Raw genomic sequence first — 27,850 nt, forward strand, 5'->3', positions numbered from 1 at the left:
ACGAGGCAAGGAGCTATCTGATCCGGGAAAAGCCATTACAATTTAGATCTCTATCTATAGAACATTTTTTTTCCTTAAAAAAAATTGGAAAATACAAGAAGTTTGGATTTTTTTCCCGATTCTTTTTTTGGAGGGGGAAATTGCATCGTAAGCTTTCGGAGAAACCCAACATGTCAACTACCTTTCCGGGACTAGTCCACGATGCCGAGGTATTATTACTTTTTTTTTTTTTTTTGAGCGCGCGTGTGTGTGGCGGCGGCGGCGGTGGCGGCGGCAGTGGCGGCTTCCCCTCTCTTTAATCTATATTGGACCGTTACGTTTAATTATAATCTGGCTTTCAGGGGAAGTTAAGGAAGGAAAGGGGAGAAAGTTCGTTATGACATCTGTCGCCAAGAAGGGCAACTCTCTGCCACGTTAAGAAACATTTGCCATAATGAGGGGGAAAACATAATCCTAATAATAAAGAAAGGGAGGAGGGGGCAAGGAGAAAGAGATAGAAATTGAAAAAGATACTCAGAAAGGAAAAGTAAAGAGATTGATGGGGGGGTGGTAGGTGGACAAGGAGGGTGGGCAGCGACGCACTCCTTTTGGAATGGGCTTATTCTAGAAAAGTGAAGCAGAAAAGGGGGGGTCGGATTCCTTGCCCCTAATAGTTAACAAAATGAGCAAGTTGAACGATTTACACAGACTGGATTTTTAAATATCTGGACCATGATTTTGAGCAGCTCTGGCGGAACATCTCAGCAGGGACCGCCGCGGCACCTCGGTGCTGGGATCTGGTGGCAGTGGCCAGGCGCGGGCCCGCGCTCTGTGCGTGTGGACTCTCTCCTGCTCCCCGCGGCCCCGGAGTCAGACGCAAACCTGGCTCCCAACTCCCAGCTTCTTGCGCAAGTTGGGCAGGGGCTGTGTGTGTGTGTGTGTGTGTGTGTGTGTGTGTGGTGTCACCCGCACCTATATAGGGTGGGGGATTTTTTTTTCCGCTCTCTTGACTGCGAGGACGAGGCCGCCCACCCCCAGTTCGCCTGCTCGAAGAGGCTTTCTGGCAAAGGCGCCGAGCCCCGGTTGCCGCTCGGCCCGAGCCCTGCGCTCTCGCTCTCCTTGGAGAGCCCGAGAAAGCGCCTGGCTCCGGAAGAGCGGCGCCTTGGTTGCAAAATGACAAACCTCAAGTTTTTCTGCTCTCCCTTTTCCCCCTCTTCCTTCCAGATACGTCACGACGGATCAAACAGCTACCGTTTGATGCAGCTTGGCTGTCTGGAGTCCGTAGCCAATTCCACTGTCGCCTATTCCTCCTCCTCTCCTTTAACTTACTCCACCACCGGCACCGAGTTTGCGTCCCCCTACTTCTCCACTAACCACCAGTACACCCCGCTCCACCACCAGTCCTTCCATTACGAGTTTCAGCACAGCCACCCGGCCGTCACCCCCGACGCCTACTCTCTGAACTCGCTCCACCACTCGCAACAGTACTACCAGCAGATCCACCACGGGGAGCCCACCGACTTTATTAACCTGCACAATGCGCGGGCGCTCAAGTCGTCCTGCCTGGACGAGCAGAGGCGGGAGCTGGGCTGCCTCGATGCCTACCGCCGCCACGACCTGTCCCTCATGAGCCATGGCTCTCAGTATGGAATGCACCCAGATCAAAGACTCCTGCCAGGGCCCAGCCTGGGGCTGGCCGCCGCGGGAGCAGACGACTTGCAGGTAAATAAGCATGCAGCGAATTTGTCTGCGCCCTCCCCTCTTCGCCCTCCCCCTCCCGCTCCGTTAGTGCTCTGAGTGTAAGCCGTCTCCACTCTCTCTCTCTCTCTCTCTCCACACACACACACACACACGCATACACACACATACACACACACACACCACTTATGGAAAGTTATCAAAACAATTAGAGGAGGCGTGTGCCATTCTCTCCCTCTCATTGGATCAAGGCATTTCACCTGGACGCTCGGGAGTCCGGCTAGTTTCGGGCCCCCACTTTCGGTCGGTCTGCACAGACGTCTTTTGTAAATCCACATTTCTGTCCCTGAGGGGATGGGGTGGGGGAGATCAAGGAAGCTGGGGTTGAGCCAACTGGACTCAGAGTAAGACCCGATAAGTTGATGACCAATCGCACCCTCAGTCTCGGTGCTTTTCTGTATCTCCCCGCGTGTCCCAGGCGTTTGCCCCAGACTGAGCTTGTAGGAAGCTTACTATAAACTGGGGGGCTGCTTTGTTCTCTGGACATTGTTGGGACCCTGAGCTCTGAGAAAAGTTTCACCAAATATAACTAAATTGCTGTGGAAAGAATCGCAAATGGAATCCTCAAAAATTTACCCCAGTGAAAGAATATGCACAATGCACTTTGCCAGTCTGTGGGGTTGATCCTAATCCTCTCCGCCTGAGGAGCGCCCAATCCCGCCGCCCAGGTGGATGATTCACAACTTTATTTTTCCTCTCCAGGCCATTAACTTTTACATAAGATGCAACTCCTTAAAAAGAAGGAAATGAAGAAGTAAAGGGAGAGAGAGAGGGAAAGAAAATAAATAGGAAGGGAGAGAGAAAGGAGAAAAGGAATGGAGAGGAACATGAAAGTGAGAGCTAGAGAAAGAAAGAAAGAGAGAGAGAGAAAGGCAGGCAGGAAGGAAAGATAAAAAACGAAAGAAATTCAGATACTGTGGAGGCCAACATTCAACCAGATCTCTTTCTCCCACTTTCTTTCTTGATGCGTTTTGCATATTCTTTGCAACAATAGAATTTACAATTATGAAAACATATTGTCACAGGCACATTTCAAACAAATAAACCCACAGATGTCCAAAAAAGAACACAGAAGATGGGAATTTGCAGCTTCTTTTGGCTGAAAGTGCAGCTTTACCTGCGAATCCCTACTTTTTCATTCCGCACAAAGCTGGCCACCCTCCCCACGGTCTCCACAACGACAGGGGAGATACTCGCGGAGCACAAGTTGGAGACGTAAGAGATCCCTCGTTGCGCACAGAAAATCTTTCCCCCTCATTTACCTCCGAGCAAGGGATTATTTTAAAATTAAAGTGAAAGCCCTTACAGTCCTAACAAAGAGCCGTAGCCGAGAGATCGGCACACAAGAAAAAAAATTTGGCTCCATAAACCTTGACTTTCTACATTTATATTCACGAAATAATTTTATACGCTCAGGGCATTTTTACATTTTTCACAAGGATCCCCTTATGTCTCAAGAGGAAAAAAAATCTGCCATTCAATGCTTAGCTCAACTAAAACCTATTTACTCCTTTTAATAGCCGCGTCTGCTGCTGATTTTTTTGTATCTGTACAAATTTTTTTTCTGTGCTAGGCACAAAGCCGGGCATTTTTCAAAAGAGGGGATTAGAACATTTGCAAGCACCAGACAAAGAGCGAATCCCGTGCAAAAGAACACCGTAGTTTATCCAATTTTCGACTTAGTGCCATTCAACTGGTCATTTATGCAATGTCATCCGACCAGACAACATGTTTTACTTATGAGGGGGAAAAGTTTGTTAAGTGAAGAGACCAAGATTTGTTTCTTCTAAGAAAATAAACATCTTAACGGTGCGCCAAAGAGTGAGAGGGAAAGAAGTTCACTTCCTTGGAGAGCTTTGAGGCTCTTGACCTTGTACATTTCAGATATTTTGAAACCTTTTTGTCAGCCCATGTCCTTTTTATATTCTTAACCTCCTTTTTCCCGTTTATTACTCGTACTAAGGGAATATTCATACTGAGAGAAACACTCCAAGATACTAGAAGAAATCAAAGAGTATAGTATATGGTATATTCACAGATCCAGACATAACTATATATGTATATATCATTGTATATGATATACATATATATGTATGAAGCAAGTTGTAAATCTGGCAAGTTATTTTCTTCCACTCCTCCTGGATGTAGTTGGCAGAATGAAAAAGAAAGAGAAAAAAAGTCATAGCTACTTTTAAAAAGAGAAATGGGGAGGGGATGTGTGGGAGAAACCCGTCTCTCTCCTTTTATTTCTCCCTTTTTAAAACATTCATCAGCATATGCCTCATTTCAAATGCAACAAATGTAAATATACTTTTCCCTGCACAGAATTTTAAGTGAAAGTCCAATGGTTTGGAGGGCGGTCTAAGTCTGCCTAACAGATGCAAACAGTCTTGTGGCTTCAGTTCCATCTTTGAGTCCCCTAAAAAGATTTGCTATGGCCAACAAAGGAAACTGTCACACCTTTTCCCATCACCGCTTTAATTTATGCTCAGTCTCCAAGTTTTTTTTTTCATATTGATTTGATAATCACTTTAAGGCAGAACATTTAAAATAAGAAAGAGCGCGTGAGTAGGTTGAAAAGGGGGGTCTTGCAGGCCTGCCTCAATATGGTGAAAATGGGGAAGCGAAAGGGAGCCAGGGCTGTAAAGGTTGTTTTGTAAAGTGGGTTTTTATTATGCACCGACTCTCTCCGCATTTACTTAACTCTTCACGGGCTGTTGGGTAGGTTAACACCCTTCAAGGCCTCTTTCATGTCCAATACCTCGTTTGTTTGTAAAGGAAAATGAGCCTTTAACACATTTCGACTCAGGGGAAAAAAAAGACAGAGAGAGAGAAATTTTTATTTTTCTTAATCAAAACTCAGCAACTCTTTCCTCTTTGCTAGTTCAAATGATCCCTCAATCCATTAGGTGCCTGAAGATCTACCATGAGAGAACCTGAAGGTGTTTCCTCTATAAGACACATTTTGGGTAGCATTATAGGATGCTCCTACATCTGGGGTAGAGCAGAGCCCTCATAAGATGTCTTGAATTCTGCACTTGAAATGGCTCCTCCATCCGAGCTCCAAAGAAACCTACAGCGCCAGACCTGACACTTTTGGTGTAATTTGCTCCACGCAGAAAGTGCCATGGAAATTGTCTGTATATATCCTATGTGCCTTGATGGGACTCAAAGGGCTTCTCATTCTCTTATGCCAAGATGAAAGGTACTCAGGCACTTTGAAGTGCAATATTGTATGGTGCTGTAAAATGCATACCTTAAGATTTATACAACTTTTAGATTGTAGGTTTTCTGGCAATTTTTTTCCTTAAAATCATGTGTGGTGCCAAACTTGCTCCAGCTCAATGTTGCTTTTAAATGTCTACTATGGGATTATGGGGATATGGGGCTCAGGGATGGGGCAGATTGAAAGACTTAACTCATGTTGTCGTACCTATTAACATCTATTTGAGTGATTTTATTTCTTTTTCTTTTATTAAGGGCTCCGTGGAAGCTCAGTGTGGGCTTGTTCTCAATGGCCAAGGTGGAGTGATAAGAAGAGGTAAGTAACAACATGTTAAAACTAAACATTCTTCTCTCATGTGTTACTTTGTTTTGAAGATCTGGTGGTGCTTTTAAACATCAGATCCCTTGTCTGACGACTAAGAAAATAATTACCCTTGGTCGATTACTCCTATCCCACACAGACATACCCACATTAAAAAGTTTCCCTTTCTCCACCGAGGCTTGATCACAGACTGTGCCCAAAAGACCTGTGATAGAAGAGATTTGCTGTTCATCATGGAACAGTGACAGAATCAAAGTTAGAGGCAAAAAAAAAAAAAAAAAGAAAGAAAGAAAAGAAAGAAAGAAATTTTTCTCACATCCCCTCCCCCATCAGCACATCCTCGAGCAGAATTTCTGGTCTCTTTTAGCCCTAAATGTGCCAGCCACAGCCTGGGTGTTTGAGGTGATGGTGTTAGCTTGAGGCTTTGAAGGAGTCTGTGAAAGGCTACATTCGTTGATGCTTCAGGGAAAGCTAATGAAACACCAATATTGTAGCTGCCCTTATTTTTTTAAGTGTCCAGAACATTTCTTTCTTTAAGGGAGGGTGGGAGGAGGAGGTGGTGTTAACTGTACCGGATAAAGCTTTCTTGTTCCCATCTGTTGAGGAAAACATCTGAATCCAGAGTTACCCATGGAACTGGAAGGTGGGGGGAAGGAAAGAGTTGAGAGCTGTTGATTTCAGCTCAGACACTGAAGGGGGCTGCATCTCAGATGTTCTATTCTGACAAAAGGTTTTGAACTACGACATTTTAAGGGCCTCAAGGCAGTGCAGATTTTGCTGGCTTCCCCACTTAACTGTACCCAGAGCCTCTGAAGCTTATTTTCCTAGCAAGCTGAGTAACCCAAGGAACACACAAGGCAAGGGGGACCAGCTGTTATCCCAACTTCATACGAATTAATAAGATATGGCCTATTCACCAGGACTAATTCCAGCTCCAGGGCCTCAGTCATCTTTAGTAACTGAACCACTAAATACTGGGTCATTTCTGATGGCACCAAATAAATGTCCTTCCATAACTTTCAAAGCTTGTTGAAAGATTCCAGTGATTTTCCCAAAAAAGAAATGCATTGATAGAAAACGGTGTATTCTTTCATGTTTAAACTACAAATTTTGCAACCCGAAGTCCAAAGTGAAACTCCATTAAAAGAAGGAAAGAAAACAGAGTGCTTTCGGAACGGACTATTGTCATAGTGGAGACTTGGAACTTCCATTAAATGTCAAATAGCTTTCCACCTCTGTTGTTTCACTCCACGGAGATTTGAAACTTTTTTTTTTTTTTTAACTACTTGTGTTGCTTTTAAAAGAGCAATATTACACTTGTCAGGCCAATAATACTCAGCCATATTGAAATGGCATGAAATAGGCCCAAGGCTAGTGAAAACTGAAATAAAGTATACATACTGTTGTGGGGAGGGGTTTCATACACAGTGAAAGAGGGGCCGGGTCAGATGCGCTGATCTGGGTCTGTTGGGGTGGTCACGCGAGAGGTGAGGCCGAGCACTCAGGGCGCACGCAGACGTCGGTGGTGCTGAAGGACAGCGCCACTAATTAGCGCCCGAAGCCGGCTCCTCCCAGAGCCCGGCTCGCGCTACTGCGGTCTTTACGTTCAGTTCCGCGCTCGCTCCAAGATCACCTTCTCAAACGCTGGAAACTGCATTAGATCGTACAATAGCTGACAGAGGGTGGGAATTATTCGAGGCCGAGGGCGGGAGCTGGAAGGGAGGCGGCTGTGTAATGAGTCGAATTTTCGGAGAGAGATTTAAGAGACACCTCCTCACCATCCTCCCAAGAAAGGCCAACGCTCTTGGGTAACTACTAGATGAGAACTGCGGTCCTATCCTATCAGAGCCACAGAAATGGTCCTCCTTAGGCAATGTTTTATTGTTCTTGTAGAATTCGGTGCCACTTCGTTTCATCTAAAAATCAGCGCCAAATCTATTGTAAACCAAATATTGATCTTTTAGGAGAATAACATGGCTCCAAAGAGAAAGGAAAGGTAATTTAGGGTTTATGTCTGTATTGTGTGACTAAACCCTACTCCTCCCCCCACCCCCCGCAAAGGAATTTAGAATTTAGCTGCTGAGTTTATTCTATTGCCACGTGTCTTAGAGAAAGGCCAATTAACTTGGTTGAGCCGGGAGCCCAGGGTGTGTGTCTGTGTGTGTCTGTTTACTCTAAAACGGTACATGTTTATGACAATTTACAAATGGGTAGCAAAAGTCTTGCATTAAAAGGTAGTGTATATCCTGCGGGAGTCGCCCAGCCGCTCATCTCAGGACTCCCCGTTTTTGAAGAAACGCTAAGGAAACCTCTTTTCTCGATTGTTACTACGGTAGTGCACAGGATTCCTAATATCAGTAGCTCATGTCACCGTTGTTCATCAAAAATCGGGAGGACATTAACTCTAGCGCTCTGCCATATCGCCATATTAGGTGCGAATGTCTGTTTCTCTTCTAATCCATGCCTTACAGTTGACTTTCCACATGAAACATCATTTCTTGAAAAGCACAACTTTTTGCCATTTTCCTTCTCCTGCTAAGCTCTTACATCTCTAATGATTTCCAGAATTTACTGTGGGAGGGAAAAAATAGATTGCACTTCCAGAGACCCCTGAATGCTCTTCTGGAAGACAGATCACTAAGTGCCCCGAATTCAACCGGGAGAGGCTGTCTTGGTTCGCAGTGGTGTGTGTGTGTGGGCGGGGGCGGGGAGGGGAGTCTCAGTTCTTTAAATTTGGCCACTGCTGTTGGCAAAGAACAAAATACCACCTCCCTGACTCACTTTGGTAAGAGGCAGTTATACTGTTTTTGCCTATAATGAAGGCCGTACGGTAGCCAAAGAAAGCGCGGAAGAGGGGCAGCGGCGAGGTAATTACCACCTAGATAAAATATTTGCCACCGCCTCCAAGGTGCAGCTCCCTGCGCGCTCACTCTCGGTTAATGGTGTGCGCGATTTTGCCCGCAGCTCCGCCACTCCAACCATCAGAACCAATAATCTTTACTTTACCCTGTGCTCGGGTATCGATAGCTTCTCTCGCCTCCGGCGTCGGCTTTGATATGTTAATATTTCTGAGTAACAAATTCTGCAGAGATCATATTAATGTTGTACGTACAGAGTGGAGCTTTGCCTTCGTTGAATATTCAGATACTGGGTTTCAAAAGGCGTCTCTTGAAGAAATGAGGCTTCTATTTACAGGAGTCGTCTGTGTTTTTAATCATTAAAAAAGAAAGGAAAACCCACTCTTCTTTTCCCCATGAATCTTCTGAGGCTCCCTCATGGCCCCCTCCCCTTTGTCAGGCGCTGGTCCCTTTCATTTCTAGCTCTGAGAATTCAATAGTGGGAGAACGATGTCGATGACGACGACGACGATGATGATGAAGCTAATAACGAGCGGATCCGGATTGGAATCGCAGGGGTAGGGGTTCAATAGGGTAGGGGGCTGTGGCTTTCAGAAGAGGATGAAGGTGAGATGAGAAGACCCAGCTTTTCCATATTTGGGTGGAAAGTGACATTTTGGCCCTGGTCTTTTTTGTAAAATCGGGATGGCAAACTGAAAAAAAAAAAAAAAGGAAGAAAGAAAAAAATGAAAAAAGTGAAGAGGGGAAGCGCCCTTGTTTCGCTTTGTGATCACTCTGCCTTGCAGCCCCAGGCTAATTTCACAAGCTTAAATACCGCCATAGCCTCTGGGCCACGCGGAGAGGGAGCGGACCCGGCCACGGGCTGGCAGGAGCGCTTTCTGGATTGCCCGTGGCTACACAAAATACAAACTACTTTGAATCAAAACATTTTTGGGGAATTAATATGATCTGAACTCTGCACGTTTTAAGAGAGCTGTAGTTTGTCAGATCGCTTAAAGGTGACTGGCACGCCAAGGCGGAGGCATTTACGCTGCGGTACAAACATTGTCAGATCTGATTTAATTTCACAAAAAAAAAAAAAAAAACTTCCGTGAAAGGGAGCTTTAGCATCAATCGCCCATTCTGCCAATAACAGGGTGGATGGACCTGATCGCTCTTCCTTTCTGCAGCCCTCACGGCTGCCCACAGGCTGCTTGGGCAGGTGGATGAGCTTTTCTCTGCTGCTTCAGGTTGCGAGAAGGCCCTGAGGCTTTGGAACTCGGGGTAGAGAGAGCCTTTGGCTCCTTCAGCAGCTCCTGGGAGGAGTAAGATTGGAGGCGGGTGGGAAGCCTTGTTCCTCTTCTTTTGTCAGAGCCCCAGGAACCATCTCTTCACTCGAATCGTCAAAACTCATCTCTATGGCATTGTGAAACTAGAGCCAGAAATATACCTGGAGCCTTGCCTGCCTCGTTAGTCCCCAAATACAGATGCTGCAGATTCGGAATTCAACCTCCTTTATCTGAATCAAAATTCATATACCAAAGGATGTGGAGGCATGGTTTGTTGGAAATCTTTTGCGGGGGAGGGGGAGCTGCTTTTCTTTATTGCTTTGAAAATCACCAAAAGCCAAAGCGCTCTCTGCATTGGGAAATGGGAATTAATCCACACACACACACACCATTTCACACCCACCGCCACATTAAACCAGTACGTGTCCCGGTGCAGACCTCCCTTTCTTTTGTTCTGCCTGGAATCTCCACCGGAAGGAGCGCATTCAGTCAGACCTGGTAATCCGGTTATACCTGCAATCGTATATCCTTCCCCTAAACAGCGCAATTCGCTGCTGATACGTCATCTGAGGCCTATTTGAATGCAATTAAGCCCGTATCCCTTTGCTGTTTAATTACAATTACTATCTGCTGCCTTGGGGGTAGGGGATTACAAGGGAGGATTGAGATTGAGAAGGGAGAGGGTAGAGAGGAAGCGGTCGAGAATGATCCTGCCCCACCCGGATTAGACGCGTACCTCGCAGAAATGCACCCGCAGAAAAACAGGGACAGGAAACTCCTGTAATCGCTTACACATTTTTAATGTGTCAGGAAAAAAAAAACAAAAAAAAAAACGAGCTATCACTGGAGATGAAGAACGGGAGAAAAAAATCCCTGCCGTTTGTATTTCTTTCATTTGAATTGTAAACATCTGTTTGGCTGTAAGGCGAACAGAACATTTATTTTGCTCTCAAGATTTGGTCTAATTATGTCAACACCGAAGCGGCGGCGAGTGGGGCGGCACTGAGGCTTTGAGAGGCTGCGCGCTCCGGTCCCGCGCCCGGAGGCCGCCGGGAAGAATTGATCGCACCTGGAGAGCGCGCAGGGCCTCTAGCCATCGCTCGCTCTCTTCTTAGAGTAGGGGGCACCCAAATGGGGCGCGTGGCTTAGAGGCAGATTTGGGGGCGCCAGGGGAGCCTCAGTTCCTTGGAGACAACTGCGGCTGTTTCCTCTGCCCTAATTGCCTGGGATGAGAAGAGGAAAAGCGCGCCCAGGCATCGGCTTTCCCATCTGGTAGTGGCGCAAAAGGTGGATGGGGGTCTTGTCGCGCTGCCTAGCTCGCACCTCGCGACTTAGTGGTTGCTCAACACAACGGTGGGGTTTGTGGCCTTTACTCAGGATGCTGAGCATGGGTGCGTTCATTTCCCGTTGCATCTCCTCGCAAGTTGGGAAATGAGTAGAGCAGGTATGAACATCTCCATTTTTCAGACGGACAGACTAGTTACTCACCTAAGGTCGCTTGGGTCGCTAGTCGGCCAACCTCTGCTTGTAGCCCAGTGATCGTTCCGCTCCTCCAGACCTGTCTTCAGACAACCACACCAAGAAAGGGACGGTCCCAACCTGATCTGCTCTGGCTGCATGGGGTCTAACAAGGTCTGGCAGCAGGAGGATCGGCATCTATGTATTGTGCCTGGTTTTGTCCCACACACTCTAAGTCTTTGGCTGACTTTTTCCTGTCACTATGGCAAAGTTATCCCTTTTCTGATAGCCATGTCCTAGACAAGTGACCTTGAGTAGATTAGTGCCTGATTTCTTATGCTGTTACTATAGCTACCTACCTGAGTTTGCTACATCACTGGAAATAGGAAGCCCTATCTCCAAATTTCAATTTTAAAAATAGTGACCTCCCTGGAAGTATTGCTTCAGTGCACTCCGAATGGAAAAGGGATATACTCTAGAGAAGTTCTGCATGAGTGTCCTGGCTGTGGCACCAAAGTCACCCCTAACCCAAGTGCTGGATGTAGGATGGATGTTGCATAATTTCAATAAGAGCTGACATGCAACACAGGCACCACGAGGAACTTCAACTAGTAACATGGGGATGAGTACTGGTTGACTCTTTCATGACTTTCCTTCCTTGAACTCTCATCGTTGCCATCTGTATTCTGGATCCCTGTAAAGACACCCCACCTCCTCGGAATCTTCATTCCAAATACAATACTCTGGTTATGTTGACCTATTACTCTTTTCTTCCTCCCTAAAAAATAAACCACTGTGAAGAAAGATATCAGCTTCCCCATGCTGCTGTAAACTCTACAAGTTGCCAAATCTTTAGCCAGGACGAGAGAGTTCCCCAAGGCTGCAGCAATGCCAAGTATCAAAGCAACAGAAATTCCCTTTAAAGATGCTGTGACATAAAAAATAAAAGACTCTTGAGTTGATGGCTAATCCTGAATACAAAATAAATCCTCCAGGCAATTTGTGTGTGCATAAAGCATACTCTTAATATGCAGCCTGTGTACTTTACCTAATAAATGCTTATTTGAGCATAAGCCAGAAGCCCAACCTGGATGCAGGAGAGAAAGACCAGGGGCACAGGGAGTTAGCACTTGGCTAGGCAGCAGACCCAGTGATTTCCTGGGAGCAGCTGATTTTCAGCACATGGGGTTCACTTTGCCAAAAGGAGGTGGTTTTCCAATTGGAGAAAGCCTGATTTTACTCCTTTTATAAAAATTATAATCTTCTGCATCCCCCTAAATTAGGTTTCTACCCACTACAGATTAGTAAACACAGGAGAGGTCTAAAATCCTGTCCTTTCCCTCAGGAGCTAGGAAAACAACACATAACAAACACTCTTCTCTCACTCATGATAATCTTGAGATCCCTTGGGTGAGATTCCTTGTGTCCTTGTTTGTGTACTAGCTAGTGTGCAGGAGAAGGGGGTTTATGTAAGAATATAAATTTGCTTATGATTCATAGTGACGGTGGGTGGAGGCCCATTTTCAGGAGAGGGCTGTGTGAATTTTGAATATAGATGTTATGATTTCTTTTCTTAATATTCTTTCTTCAGATGACCTCACAATGACCTAAATCCTGACGTTATCAGCGTCATATGACACTAAATATGACACTAAAACCCAGATTCATTGATATATAGCTTACTTTCCTATTCATCTCAACTTTTGAGAAATCACTTGAGTTTATTTTTTAAAAGTATTTTGCGTCTATAGGTATAAAATGAGACGATCAACAAAAGTACAACAGTAGTTTTGAGCCCAGAAATCTGGAAAAACTAATATTATCATTATTATTAGTTTTAAAATTCTCTCTGAGAATGCGAGTGGGGAAGCACAAGTGAATTTGTGTTTCCAGCTCCTGAGGCAGCGTTTGCATGGTTTCCATTATGTTGGCCACAAGTTTCATGCCAAGAAAAGGATTTCAGTTTGACAATTGAGATTATGACCTCTCAGGTTTCAGACTGAAGACAAGTTTCCAGGCACTAGCGCTGGGGATTTGGCCAAGTGTACAGGACCAGTCTTCTAGCCTGGAGAGGGCTGGGTACTCTGAGGTTCTCAACGTCTTCTCTTCTGCTTTGTGAGGAGCATTTGGGGGTGATCACCAGCCTCAGAATGCTTAGGGAGAAAGACCTTTTTCCCAGCACTTTCAGGAGAAACTTGGATGACCGTAAGACAACCTGGAGGGATTCCAGAAAATACAGGTGTAGAAACACTTTAAGAGTGGGACACAGGGGCCGGCCCGGTGGCGCAGCGGTTAAGTTCGCACGTTCCGCTTCTCGGCGGCCCGGGGTTCGCTGGTTCGGATCCCGGGTGCGGACATGGCACTGCTTGGCAGCCATGCTGTGGTAGGCGTCCCACGTATAAACTAGAGGAAGATGGGCACGGATGTTAGCTCAGAGCCAGGCTTCCTCAGCAAAAAGAGGAGGACTGGCAGTAGTTAGCTGAGGGCTAATCTTCCTCCAAAAAAAAAAAACAAAAACAAACAAACAAAAAAAAAGAGTGGGACACAGTTAGCCTGTTCTCTCCACCGAGGTCCAGGACTCCTTTGCCTTTTTGTGTGTATGTGTGTGTGAGAGGAAGATTCACCCTGAGCTAACATCCATTGCCAATCCTCCTCTTTCTTTTGCTTGAGGAAGATTAGCCCTGAGCTAACATCTGTGCCAGTCTTCCTCTGCTTTATATGTGGGTCGCTGCCACAGTATGGCTGGATGAGTGGAGTAGGTCTGCACCTGGGATCCCAACCTGTGAACCCTGGGCTACCGAAGAAGATCATGTGGAAATTTCACCACTCAGCCACCTTGCTGGCATGTTCTCCTTGGCCTTGTTAAACATCCTCTCAGGTTCCTTAGCCACAGTGCCCAGAGAATACACCTGAGTAGGTGTGCCAAAGACTCCACTGATAGAACATTCCAACTGAACTGCTCAGTAAAGGAAGAGAAGAGCTATGTGGGAGGCCAGTGGTGAGTCCAAGACCAGTATTCCTCAAACTTTAATGCACACATGAGCCACCAGAGGGTCTTGTTAAAATGCAGATTCTGGGGCCCAGCCCTGTGGCCAAGTGGTTAAAGTTCCACGTGCTCTGCATGGGCAGCCCAAGTTCGTGGGTTTGGATTCTGGGTTCACACCTACTCCATTCACTAGCCATGCTGTGGAGGTGTCCCACATATGAAATAGGGGAAGATTGGCACAGATGTTAGCTCAGGGCTGGTCTTTCTCAAGTGGAGAAAAAAAAAGAGGATTGGCAACAGATGTTAGCTCACGGTGACTCTTTCTCAGCAAAAAAAAAAAAAAAAAAAGCAGATTCTGACTCAGAAGGTCTGGGTTAGACCTGAGATTCTGCATTTTTAACAAGCTCCTATGAGATGCCAATCCTTCCAGTTGAGGACCACCATTTGAGTAAAAAGATCTTGGAGAGCACTCTCCTTCCCATTTTTCTTCCTTCACCTACTTGTTTCTCTATTCCCTCATAGAACTTTACCATTTTCTGGAAATGGGTCTTAAGATCATCCATAACTGAAGAAATCAAATGTATGCTCAGAAAAGCAAGCTTTGAATTTGAACTTACCAGTGGAATCTTAAAAGCTCTGCCCTCAGATTGATGGCTCAGTGCACAGGAAGGCAGCCTTGATCCTGGGGCTATGACGGCCACCATGTTAGCAGTGTGGACATTGGCTCACGATTTTTGCAGTAAGGGAGGATTGGGCAGCAGGAAACTCTCCCCACCGATGATCACCTTGGGGCTTTAAGTCTACTTCAGCTGCCTGAGGTTAGGGAATGTACTCTGTTGTTCCTGGAGGAGAGCAAAGCTCAAGGAGCTTTCTGGACCTTGGACACAGAAGGCTTCTGCTCCAGAAGCCCCAGCATGGCAAAATTGCTTTGGTGATTTTTCTATTAGCAGTTATCTTTGCCTTGTTCCCTAATAGTAATAATGGTAGTAACAATCACATGAATATTAATGGCCGCTAACATTTAATGTATTGCTGTTATTGTGTTCTAAGGTTTGTGCTGTGTTTGACTGGGTGTGCTGACCCTGAAGGTTGACATGTGGTAGAGTGATTTGACCTATCATCCATCCAAATGGGTTGGAAGTTTCTGGCAATGGGCAAATAGTTTTTAGCGGTACCTGGCGAGTGAGTGACTCTGGTGCCTATAGTTGGTAGGTGGATGAGGGAAAGGAGATGGCAGTTCTCAAACATTTTGGAAAAGAACTTTTAAAACTTTTGTTTATATAGTAAATCATGGATAAAAAAATATCCAACCATTGTGTATATGTGCACACACACACACACCCACATACACACACACAGCCATGCGTAAATAATACCTGCCTTTTGCAGACTTAACAGGTGGAGTTTGGGGTTTTTCATTAATTGAAGTGTTTCTTGGTGTGCGTTATATCAAAATTAACACTGGTGGGCCAACTGACACTCCAAATGATGCTAATTTTCACCAAAATCAAAATCCTACCCTCAGAAACATTTTCTGTATGATATTTGAAAGACAAAGTCTTGAGTATTATTTGAAAGAACATCTTCCAAGTGGCTTTCTGAGCTGATCCAGGTGACATATCTGTAAGGAACAGGGTGCCATGCATTCCCAAGTCCTGGGTCATGCCTTGATATTAACTGTCTTTCATGCAGTATCTACTCTCACTGTGACTGATATATAATATTCCTCTTCCTCTAAAGGTGGCACCTGTGTGGTCAACCCCACAGACTTGTTTTGCTCTGTCCCTGGTCGATTGTCCCTTCTCAGTTCTACTTCCAAATACAAGGTGACCATTGCTGAGGTGAAGAGGCGCCTCTCACCACCTGAATGCCTCAACGCTTCACTCCTGGGAGGTATTTTGAGAAGGTAAGACAAAGTTGTTTTCTGGCACTGTGGGTCTTCTAACTATTCTGATATCACACTCCTCAGCCTCAGCCCTTCTGTCTTCTGTCCAATGTCGATTTCCCCATGTGGTGAAGTCTTCTCATCTTCCTCAGAATGTGAACTTTCAAAACCTAGTTTTTATTTGTTTTTGGACAGAGCAAAATCCAAGAATGGGGGCCGCTGCCTGAGAGAGAAACTGGATAGGCTTGGCCTGAACCTGCCAGCAGGAAGACGGAAAGCAGCCAATGTCACCCTCCTTACTTCCTTAGTTGAAGGTATGACTTTTTAGCTCTGCAAAGTAGTGATGGAGGGTTAGCAGTTCTTTGAAACTCCGATTTGTTAGATTATGCTGTTTCATTTTTGTCTATACTACTAAGCAAGACAGTTAAGAGTTACAGGTGAATTTCCCAATTAATCATGACAATGATAATTAAATTAGACTTGATATAAGGCTTAGATAATGCATAAAACACCATTTAATTTACTAATCTGGGCAATAATAGGGAAGAAGATAACAATGGAAGACTTAGGTACTTCAACAAGTATTCCATAAATAACAGCAACAAAAAACTGGCTGTGCTATTGTCATTTTTATTATTGTTTACTTTAGAGTTCAGATAAATCTGACTTAACTCGTAATTCAGTGCAACATAATCTACAGGATAAATAATTATCTTTTATAAAGAGTTCACAGGAGTCTAGTCATGATACAGAGCCTGGGGTCACATTGTATTAATCCTCGTAGACATCTCATAAGGTATGGTGAAGTTCCACGGCTTTATGGGCGGATAAGCTGAGTTACAGAAAGGTTAGGGTTATCAGTAGGGTAGGGAGAGAGGTGAGAATATATTCCCAGTAGTTATTTTTTTCCAATTTACCTTTTCCCTTTTGTTTCTTCTGTATGGACTAAACTTTGCATATTCTCATTCAATCTTCTGAGAAGAGTTATTATTGGAAACATTCTTAACTTTTTGGGGGAGCTTTTGGATGTCAATGGAGAGTTATTCCATAACCCAGAATGCTATTGTTTTAAATATGAACAAAGGGGCTTTTTTTGCCTTGACTCCACACCTGCAACACTTTCCTTGTATTGGTTACTCTCTTGTCTATAAGGCACTGTAGGAGGTGAAAAGCCAGTGAAATACACAAACAAACATCTTGCCTTCTTCCAGATTATCAATACATACCATTTACTGTACAACTTTGTGAAGTAGTATGTTCTTGACATTTGTCTTGGCAAAATTGCTTTGGTGATTTTGCTATTAATAATTATCTTTCTTTGATCCCTAGTTGTAATAAAGATAATGACCACAACAGTAATGTTATTGCCCATGAACATTTAATGTGTCACTGTTACTATGTTCTATGTCCTGTGCTATGTTTCCCTGTGTGTGCTTATACTGAGAGTGGACATACGGGAGAGAGGGTTGATCTATCATCCATTGATTAGGGTTGGGGGGACTTGGGAAAGGCAAAGTAGAAAAAATGACTAAAGGCTTGATTCTAAAGGGAGACAGATTCCTGCTCAATTTAAGTAAAAATTTCATTAAAATTATGGCTGTTTAACAATAAAAGAAAACACTTGTTCAGGATATAATGGAGTGGATTCAAGAATCGGATGGTAGGATTTGGTTAGTTCTCAAACCCAACTCCATGGAAGAATCAACTGAGGAGGTCTATTGAAAAATTCCTGGACCCCATTCCCATACCAATTGAAACAGTCTCTGGGGGTATGGCCCAGGCATCTATATTTTTTTAAAACATCCCATTATGTTTAATGAGGTTTAAGGATCATTGATCTGAATGTTCCTAGAGATCCTTCCCACTACCCAGGATGGACTGACTATGAATTCTCATGAAATTTGTAACTGGTGTGAAAAGTAAAGGTCCTAAGAAAGACCTATATCCACGATGTCTATGAATATACTAGCCAGTACAATTGAAGAGCCATAAAAGTGTATATTCATAATTCATTTTTATTTTTATGGTAGCCAAAAGCACTGGAGTATCCTGTGTGGGAATCATTGATTGATGCTAACAGAAAGGGTTGCAGGTGAAATACGTGAAATCCTAGGATGATCTCATGGTCTTGCCGTCACTCTTTCAGCATGCCTTTCCTATCACAAAAGTGCCCAACTTGTGTTCTATTCATTTGGCCTCTGCTCACAGAAGAGCCACCTTGGCCTTGGCTGATAAAACCTAAGACTTTATTCTTCCCAGAGGCATCATACTTTAATTGGATGCTTTTGAAATCCCCCACATCTTCACAATGTAGAGAAATAAATCGTTTATTGTTGAATTCCAGGCACTTTGATGGAACTGAAGAAAAGAGATTTAGGGGCAGAGGGACTTTTTGCAACCCTCAACTCCCCACGTATTATGTTATGACCGTCGAACACACACATACATAAAAGTTTTGTTTCATTACCATGTGCTATGTTCTCTGATATTTTATTCTATTCTATATTTTTGCATTATTTTTAAATGCTGATTGCAAACCCACCAAATTTATTTCAAGACTCACCGTTGAGTCATGGGTCATGATCCACCATTTAAAAAGCTACAAGTTGTCTTGGGACATAAGGAAAACCTAACATTTGAAGATCAAGGACATTCCATCTAGATTAAAATAAGCTTCATTCTATACCTGGGCTGACAAGAAGAGCAGTTTCATTGTTGAAGACTCTCTTATATGTTTCTATTCCCACATTTCAGTCGAGTTTGTGGTGATAGCTGATGGCTCCTTTCTAGCTAGCAAGATGCCATTTTATACATTAGACTCACATTCCTTGGAATCCTGTAGCTGATGCTGGGTGTACACAGAATAACGGTGAGCCAACTCTGGTTTATCAACCTCTTGGAAGATTGAAGTAGTTGATGCTTCTCTTCAGCACTTTTGAGACCTTGATCCTCTGACATGAATCTGAATCAGTTCTTTCAGGCTTGTTTTGCTTGTACAGTTTTAGGTGGTAAATTAAAACTTCACCTCTTTACCAGTTGGTATTCTTAGACCTTGAATCGACCAGGTCTTTCACTGACACTCTTCCCCCTCACTCAAACATTTTTGCAAGAGCCAGCAACATTTTAAATTAATTATTTTTCAGAAATCCTAAAATTAAATTGCTAGTTGTCAAAAATGGCCCATCATCTTTCTTATAAATCTATGGTCTTGTGGGAAAGAATATCATTATTTTCTTCTCTTTTGAAATTGAGATCTCTCCTTTATCTCCTGTGTTTTCTACATTAACCCATGTATACATTTGAATCATCAATACTTAGTAATTTAGCTTCTCTTAAATGTCACTTAAAACTGTTGACTGAAATTCATAAAGTAGTCTAGCCATTACTAGACTAGCTGTTTTTCAAACATTCTGATGGCCCAATACATTGCTGGCATCCAATCACACTTCCTTCCCTGTTTTGATACAATACTTGAGCACAAGATAGATAATATTGGATTGACTTTATTCCTCATAGAGCAGACTTAAAACCAAGTCTCATGAAGGTCAGTCTTCTGTGACTTTATAGCACTTATCTCTGCCCCTTCCTAGGGAAGATTTGAATACAGCCTGGCCATTGTTGCTAATTTGATAGGAATTCCACAGAAAGTGCAGCACATGAAGACTCTGCTGGTTCTCCATGCGGAGATAATTTAACCTTTGTAAAGATCCAATCAATGAACAGTAAGATACCTGATGGTGGGGATTGAAATAAGTAAATGAACATATGTTTTTCAAAAACTCCTCCTGTCACTAGCAAAACAGTGATTTCATCATGATATTCCTATATTTCCATGCTTACCCTGGGTTTTCAGTCATTTGGGTTTTTGTTATTTATCATCATTTTTCCCTGTATTTCTTTTATACAGACTTTCTCTACTAATAGCTCCATCCTAGCATCATTCCCAGATCAACATATGAGAGTCATTATTTTAGGGTTTTATAAGAGGGCTATTTAATGCAAGTTTATAATATATTTAAATAATTCACAACATTTCTGTTACAAATATCGTTGCACCTAGTAACAGTGGGAGGAAGAACTCAAGACTGACTGACTTCTTTTCACCTGACAAAGTTGTTTGAAAGTGAACATTTTAGTAAAGTACATATTTTTTTTGCTTATGTAACATAAATATTTTTGAGCTAGAATGAGATATAAATATTGGAGTCTAGAGTCCCCTGAATGTACTACTAGATCATATTAACTTTTTACCCATATGTCTTTGTTTCATGGGGTTTAAATACATAATGATGGTTTATACAACTTCTTGTACCCCAATTTATCATAGGCCTGAAGTTCTTTTTATTTCCCCTTGTTAATCACCTTGCTACAACTTCTCCTTTGTCCATTCTGGTATCTATTTATCAGAGACGTGTTGCTTTCTGGAAAATACAGTGGATTAGAGATGCTTAACCCAATGCACTGATCTTCCTGAGATCTTGGGCTAATCCCAGACTCTTCTAGAGTGGAAAAAATTCTGTCTCTGGAAACCATTCAAAAAATTTGGCCAATATTATCATTATAATTCAAATAGTCTTTCTATATATTTATTATTTGTTGATTGGCAACATCTGTAGCTTCCTCCATTGTATTTTACTCCAGAACAATCTTTGCAGAGTTGGTGGGTGTAAAAACAAATATGGGGAGTCAGCTGTGTAGTCATTCCTCCCCATCACTCCCACTCCCACCCTACTTAAGGTTTTCCAAGATGGCCACAGTTGCAGAGTGCTGCTGGAGGGAAGTTTTGTTCACTTGAGTGGGATGCCTTCCTGGGACACTTGTGCTGAATTTGCAAAAGCTCACATAACATTTTTAGGCAATACCAGGAGTTTTGAAAGCATAGTTTAAGTTCTGAAAGCTTATAGCTTGTCATGACAGAAAGTCAAATTCTGTTTATATACATATATTTTTAAAACAGTTTGAGACAGAGAAGGGTGTAAATATATATCAGCAAAAGAAAGGGGACCATTTACAGATATTGTGTATGATCTCCATTCACTCTTTTCAAGTTTAAACCCTCTGTAACTGTTGCCTCCTTATTTAGTTTCAAAATAATGTATGTTCCCTACCCTGCACTCTTACCTCATGGGAACTCGTACCACTCACAAAATGTATTATCCCCTTGGCTTAGTACCAATCCCCCATGCCCAATAATATCACTTTCTAAATTTTGTCTGACTTTAAACTAGTTACTTAACCTGACTAAGCTTCATTTTCTTAATTTATAAACAAGGATCAAAATATCTGTAATAGGGCAATGCTAGCTGTTACAACAATTAATTCCCAAATTGTCAGTGGCTTAACAGAATAGAAGCTTATCTCTCACTCATCACAGTCTGATGTGGGTGTTCCTCATCGGGGGCCTTCCTTCCTCTCACAGTCTCATTCAGGGACCTAGACTCCTTCCATCTCTAGCTATGCCCTCCTCTGGGTCCTAGGAGCCCTAGTCATTCAGCTGATGATAAGGAAAGACATGATGGTGAAAGTACACAGCTTCCTGGCCAGGAATGTGAACGTTACTGCTGTTTACATTCCATAAGAACAAGTTGCATAGTTATACCTAATTCCATATAGACTAGAGAAAATATAGTCTCTAGCTGGACAGGCTTCTCAGCAACAACTCTATGGCATATAAAGAAAGGACAAATCTTTGACAGTCCAGCACCCATCTCTGCTGCAAAATCTGCCTTGTGTGTTTTTTGCAGGATTAAATAAATTCACATGGATTAAATGCCTTCACATAAATTAAACGCTTGGCACCAGGTGGCACAGAGGCACTTAATACAGATTAATACCTGTCCTCTACCTTCTTTCTTCCTAAACAAGTGTTAGTTAATAGTGGAATTTACTCAGAATCATTAAACTTTAGCCCTGGAGAAAAATGGAAAATTAAGTAGTCTAAAGGTACTAGGTCCTAGCAGCTAAGAGTGTGATTCTGACATCAAATAACCTTGTTTGAACTCACTTCTACCGCTTGCTGGCTGTGTTCTATAGGAAAAGGCACGTAACCTTTCCAAGCATCACTGTCTTTATGTATAAAGTGTTAATACTAGTATCCTCCTCATGAGGTCATTGTCAGCGTTCAGTCAGAATGTTTGTAAAGCACTTAGCGTGGTACCTAGCACAAAGTTGGTGCTCAGTACATTTTAGTTATCATTATCCTAAAATGAGAAAGCTAACGTGCAGTGAGATTAACCGTTCTCAACAGAATCATAAAAGTGGGAGCAGCGAGGATGAGAATGCAGGTCTTCTGACTTTCAATGCCACCATCTATCTTCTACTTGGATTTGTATTTGTGACATCGATTATGAACAGTTGCATTGCTGAACTACTTCTGAATTTAACTAAAGTATGACTGAGGGGTAGCAAGAAGTTATCAATGCTTCAGCCTATTTTTCACTGTGGATTGCACCTCCCCTGCTGCTGGGAATCCTGGGCAAGTTTGTTCAGCTTTCTTGCATCCACTAGCACAAGTTTTTTAAGTCCTGATCAATGAATCCTCTGCTGCCGCTTACTTCCCCAAAGTTAGGATGACATAAAATCTTGGTTTGTTCCTCTTTTCTGGAATAGTTATCAATACAAAACTTTTCTTTCCACTCCAGCCAAACCAAGCAAAGGTAGGATAAAGGAAGGTTATCACTTCGTGCTATTTCCCCTTTTTCTTTAATCCTGAGCCTATATGATTGCATTTCCAGGAAAAACGGGAAAAGAACAGACTTGGCAATAAATTCTTTCCTATAGATAAAATATAGCAAGCATGGGTATATCCAGTTTTCTGGATATGGTTATCTGTGGCTTTTTACTTTAGGAAGAAGTATTGTTCACTGCTTGAGCCTCATCAGATTCAAACACCAAAATCCTTTTGCCAGGTATTAGTGATAATGTGCGCATAGAGCATCCTCATCATTAGTTGTTCTTCTTATGGGATTTAGGACAAAGCTGATATTCTAGTTGTCTTCACCTGGTAGCACAATGGGTTTTTGTGGACATGTGGAGCTTAAGCCTAGCCTCCAGGGACTCATGACAATTGCAGGTCTGAAAGGACCATCGTCCCAAAATAACTCCTCCACTGGCCATTCCAGACATCACATTCCCTCACTGGTTTTTCCTTTGGCATAAAGGTTTCCAGGTTTCTTCTAAAACTGTACATGATATAAATAGGGTAGTAAGTTGACCTCTTGTCATAATAACTCAAACTGGTGCTCACTTCAGTCAGACAATCACCTGGAAAAGCCCAATCACTCGGGGACCCTGGTGTTCCCTTTTGCACACAAACACTCTGGCGTTGACAATGCCTCTTTGCGCTTCAGAGCTACCAGTGGAGTTGGACTCAGTAATGTAAATGCTAGTAGAGCCTATTTTAGCCATTCATTTTAAAGTCACTCTTGGAAAATGGCTTTTTTCCCAGACCAATAGGTATTGTCTAATCTGTAAATTTCTTATTCTAAGTCATGGAATAGTTTCTGAGAGACTTTGCCTTCATAACTGGTAATTAGAGGACAATTAGATATTGTTGTCGAATATCTAAGAGCAAGTGTTTATCAAACTTTTCAATTGGTCTCAGTGAACCAGAGATTGTATCATACAATATTATGGACAAATGGACACCATCTCAGATGACATCCTCTTAAATCATTTGCTTACTTCCTAGTATTACTCCCCTGACCTGCACCTTATGATTTCATTCATTTTTACAGGAGAAAGGTCTTTACATGTAGAGGCAGAGGAAACAGGCTACTACACATATGCCTTTGTGTCTGACTACGTGCTTGGGGTGCCCTTATTTCTGCTCCTGCTCTTGGTGACTGTGGCACCAAAAGGCAAATGTATCCAAGCCTTTTGGCTCAGTCCTGCCCTTTCCCTTTGGTCCAGCTCCTTACTCACTCATGTAAATCAGGATGCTCACCTAAAAGCATGTCTCTGAATTGCTTTCCTGGTGATTTTCTTTTCTTTTTTATCTTATTCTCTCTTTCAAACTTTATGCCTCAACCAATGTACTTTTCAAACACTCAGTTTCTGCTTTTTTCCATTATTTACATTTATCAAAATTCACAGGTATGCTAATAAAATTTTAGACTGTGGTTATTCCTATTGATGTCTAACTCTTACCGAGTAGCAATGGAAGTTTTGGAATTGCCCATGTTTTAACGTACAACAAATATTTGAGCATAGAATTAAATTTTTCTAAGAATGGGATCAGAGAGTAATTTTGCTTTGAATTAGTATAATTGTAAATAGATAATTTATACAAAAGGTAAAAAATTCAAAAGTTACAAGAGTATGTAGTGAAATACCTCTTTTTCTCTTTATTCCCGTCGTTCAGTTCCTCTCCTGGAGGAAAGCAAACGTTATTGATTTCTCTATTTCCCTCCAAGGATATATGTGTGCATGCAGGTTTCCTTTTTATTTTTAAAAGAAATTCTAGTATTCTATGCACACTATTTTCATGTGGGTTTTTTTTCACACCTTATGTTAGTGGGGGTTTTTTGGTGTTTACACGTTGTCCGTTCTTTGAAATGGACTCACGGTATTCTATTGTGAGAGCACGTCACAATGTATTTAACCAGACCCCTACTGAATATCATATAGTTATTTTCAGTCTTTGGCTATCACAAATAGTGCTACAATGAGAAACCTCACATAATGAATTCTGCAGATATGGAAGTATGTCCATTCAATAAACTCCTAGCAACGTGTTGCAGGGTCAAAGATTTGCGTTTGTAATTTTAGCAGATTATCGGAAGATTGTTCTCCATATTGGTTGTAAATTTATAATCCCATCAGCAATGCGAATGAGAAGCATTGATATGATAGTGCTTCTCTGTACTCTAACCCAAGCAGGATGCTGTCAAGTTTTTGATCTTTGCTAATATGATTTTTTTTTTTTTAAAAAAAAGCTACCTCTGTTATAGAGAAGGTTCAGTACATTCTTGGGAGAATTTTATGAGTTTTTCTGTCCATTTACTTTGTCCTTATGGAATTTTTAAAATATTTTTCTCATTGATTTGTAAGAACTCATTATATATCAGGAAAATTAGCCAAATGTCTTTGTATAGTTGGCAAAACACCCCCACCTCTGGCTTTGGTTTGCCTGTTTGCTCTTATGAGTTTTTTGTTTTTGCTTATTTGTTCAGGTCTATTTCATGCAGAACTTTTTATTATTAATATAATCATATTTCTCACATAATTTGTTTCACGGCTTTTAGTTTTTATTATAATACGTTAAAAGACATTTTTTTCTTCCAGATTATAAAAGAATTCTCCTATATTATCTTCTAATTGCTTTGTGGGTTCTATTTTTTTGTGTTTAAATCATCGATCCACCTGGACTTTGTTTCATTGTTGGATGTATAGGATAGATCCAATTTGGTTTTTTTTTCCAGATGGCCACCCAGTTGTGCCAACACCTTCTTTGATAATCCTTCTTTTCCTTACTACTGTGAAAAGCAAACTTCAACTTATACTAAATCATCCTACACGAATATACTTTTTCAATAGCCTTTGCTTCTCCAATCATAGTATCTCTACTTCTACCACCACATTTCCTCTTTTGTTTCTAGAGTTCATACCATATCAGCCAGATGAGGCAGAACTCATCATGCAAGAGCCCAGATAGAGGTCTTTACAGTTTAATGTTAACTCTGTAGTGACTGCCTTCCCTTTGTATAAGGCACACAATCCTTGTATTTGGGGAAGATGTGTAGTTAATTCTTACATAATGCTTTCCCTTCATCTTAGGACAGCGTTTCTAATCCTAACCTGAGATTACTTCAGGAGCTTTCAAAAAATGATGATGTTCTGGCTCCAAAGATTAATCAATATAAGGAGGAACCCAGACCTTTTTTTTAACCAAATTCCCAGGTTATGGGAGTAGCAAGTGAGGAAAACACTGCCTTCTAGTATAGTCTATTTTATTAAATGACTCTGTGAAATAATGATATACTCTATTTTTATGGGTTTCCTATATATTTCATTCTTTCTAGCAATTCTCCTTTGCTCTAGTTTTTCACTATATTCTTTCAAAGGAGTGCCTCCCAAGACTATTGCTATGATTAACCAATAAAACTTTTGAAAATGTTCTTATTTAACAAATGTTTATTGAGTACCAATTATGAATCAGGTGCTGTGCCAAGTAGGCTATGGAATGGGGAAAAAAACTATTGCTTTAACAAAAAGTATTGGTGTTTAAACAAATCATCATTAAACCAGGGAACTACACATTATAAGGCACATATCATAGATTGTATGATATATAGTGTTGTACAGTACTCTCCTTTCAGAATAGTTTAGGAAACCTGTAACAAATATATTAACTTTGTCCTTCTAGCTCTAGGGTTTACTGCACTTTGATATTATAAAACAATTTATTTAATGTAATATCTTATCCAGGTTTGAAAATATTCTCAAATTTGTTTTCTAATCAGTATTTCTTAGAATAATCCCAGAGATAGATTTAAATGTGCTGTTTCCCCATACATGTAGCTAAGACTGAAATCATACATAGATATGTGACTAATTTAGCACATGTGAATTGTTGCTTTTATTTAATAACATTGAGTATCGCAATACTAACTTAAATCTGAATTGTTTTTAAGGCAATATTGTTACGGTGACAGTTGGTAAGAACTATCTAGTGAATAACAATGTAGAAGTACCCTTTAGTACAAATTAGTGTACCAGATATTGATTTTTAGATGTCTAAAATATATTTTTTCCCTAAAATACAATAATTTCAAAGAAGGAAAAATCTTCAATGAGCATATAAAAGGTTGAAAATCAGCTGTATTTATTTCTATTTAAAAATGCACTTAGATCTACTTCTTGTAAACAATGTGGGAACCCAGAATCTTAGTAAAATTAGCAATCAACTTTCTTCAGAGAATATTTTTTCATTAAATTCCTGTTTCTTGGCTACATCAATGATTGCCATTTAAATTTTTCCTAATATTTTCCCCTGTTTTTCCCTTTTTGCTTTTGAGTGTGAAAAATGAATGCCCTGAAACTAGGGACCAAATTCTCTTTTTATGTTCTTCCTGTATTCTGTAATTTACTTGTGCTGGCTTTTTGAGAGAGATAGGCAATATGAGTCATCAACTCCTCTGTTGCTGTTGGAAAAATGAATATCCCTCAGTGTTTTCCACTCTTTTGGAAAGGAGGGTGGCACTGCTTGGTGTATACAGCCTAACAACACTGCACTCAAGAATACTCCTATCCAAGTGCTAACTCAACCCCCCAAAATATCCATCTAGCATACCTCTAAAATATTAATTCTTAAAGTGACATGACATGAAATGGATGTACATGCCAAGGTTCATGTGTTGCTTCAGCTGTCAGGGGAGACCGGTTTGTCAAGCGGCACAATACATTGAAATAAACGACTAGGTTAAACCCATTCTGAAAAAAAAGAAAAGAACTAGACCATCCTACCTCATCTCGCAGGGAAATGAGGTGACAGCAGCCATTTTTGCCACATGGGAACAGAAGGGAAAATGTTTTCAGCCCTTCATGGATGCCTCTTTTCACCACAGCTTACTGCACCTGCTTGTTGTTCATGTGGCATTTTGTACCACCACAGAGACAGAAAAACTCTAGATCTTTATTTTCACAAATCAGTCAAATCCCCTAGAGTCTCAGCCATGTGCTTTTCTGATCCTAAAATTTCTATTTTTCTTAAATCTGTTGACTCTAAGATATATGGGGTACAGGACTTAACTATAGATTTGTCATCGTTCCTGAATATCGTGTGTATTTTAACTCATGGATCCATTTGTTTATTCATTCTTGAATCCTCACACACAAAGCTTTTGTGGCATGATATACACATTTTAGCTACTTATCAGAGTGTCTTCACTTGCCACTTCTTTTGATGTAGCATCGCTATACATCCAGTAACAATGTTACATCGCAAGCAGGAGAAAGCAGTAAACAGAACCAAGGGAAGGAAAGATCTGGCTGTCAGTGTAAATGTAAATAGCAGCTGTTCCATTCAAACTGTTTTTAAAACTACCACACGGTGAGAGCTTTGCATAAAATGGGCCAGATCCTCAAGAATCAGGTTTTAACACAAAACTT

General features: G+C 41.7%; 1 protein-coding gene across 1 annotated transcript in view; it reads left to right on the forward strand.

Annotated features, from left to right (window-relative positions):
- Positions 1–1,075: 1,075 nt before the first annotated feature.
- Positions 1,076–27,850, forward strand: part of TFAP2D (transcription factor AP-2 delta) — a 55,913-nt gene continuing 29,138 nt past the window's right edge. Inside the window, exons 1-4 of the mRNA XM_008525319.2 lie at positions 1,076–1,701; positions 5,218–5,278; positions 15,595–15,760; positions 15,935–16,053. Of these exons, the coding sequence (XP_008523541.2) occupies positions 1,153–1,701; positions 5,218–5,278; positions 15,595–15,760; positions 15,935–16,053 (895 nt within the window). The 5' untranslated portion in view covers positions 1,076–1,152. The remainder of the gene's footprint in view (positions 1,702–5,217; positions 5,279–15,594; positions 15,761–15,934; positions 16,054–27,850) is intronic.

Source organism: Equus przewalskii, chromosome 19 (genome assembly GCF_037783145.1).
Source record: "Equus przewalskii isolate Varuska chromosome 19, EquPr2, whole genome shotgun sequence".
In the NCBI taxonomy this organism is placed as follows: Eukaryota; Metazoa; Chordata; class Mammalia; order Perissodactyla; family Equidae; genus Equus; species Equus przewalskii.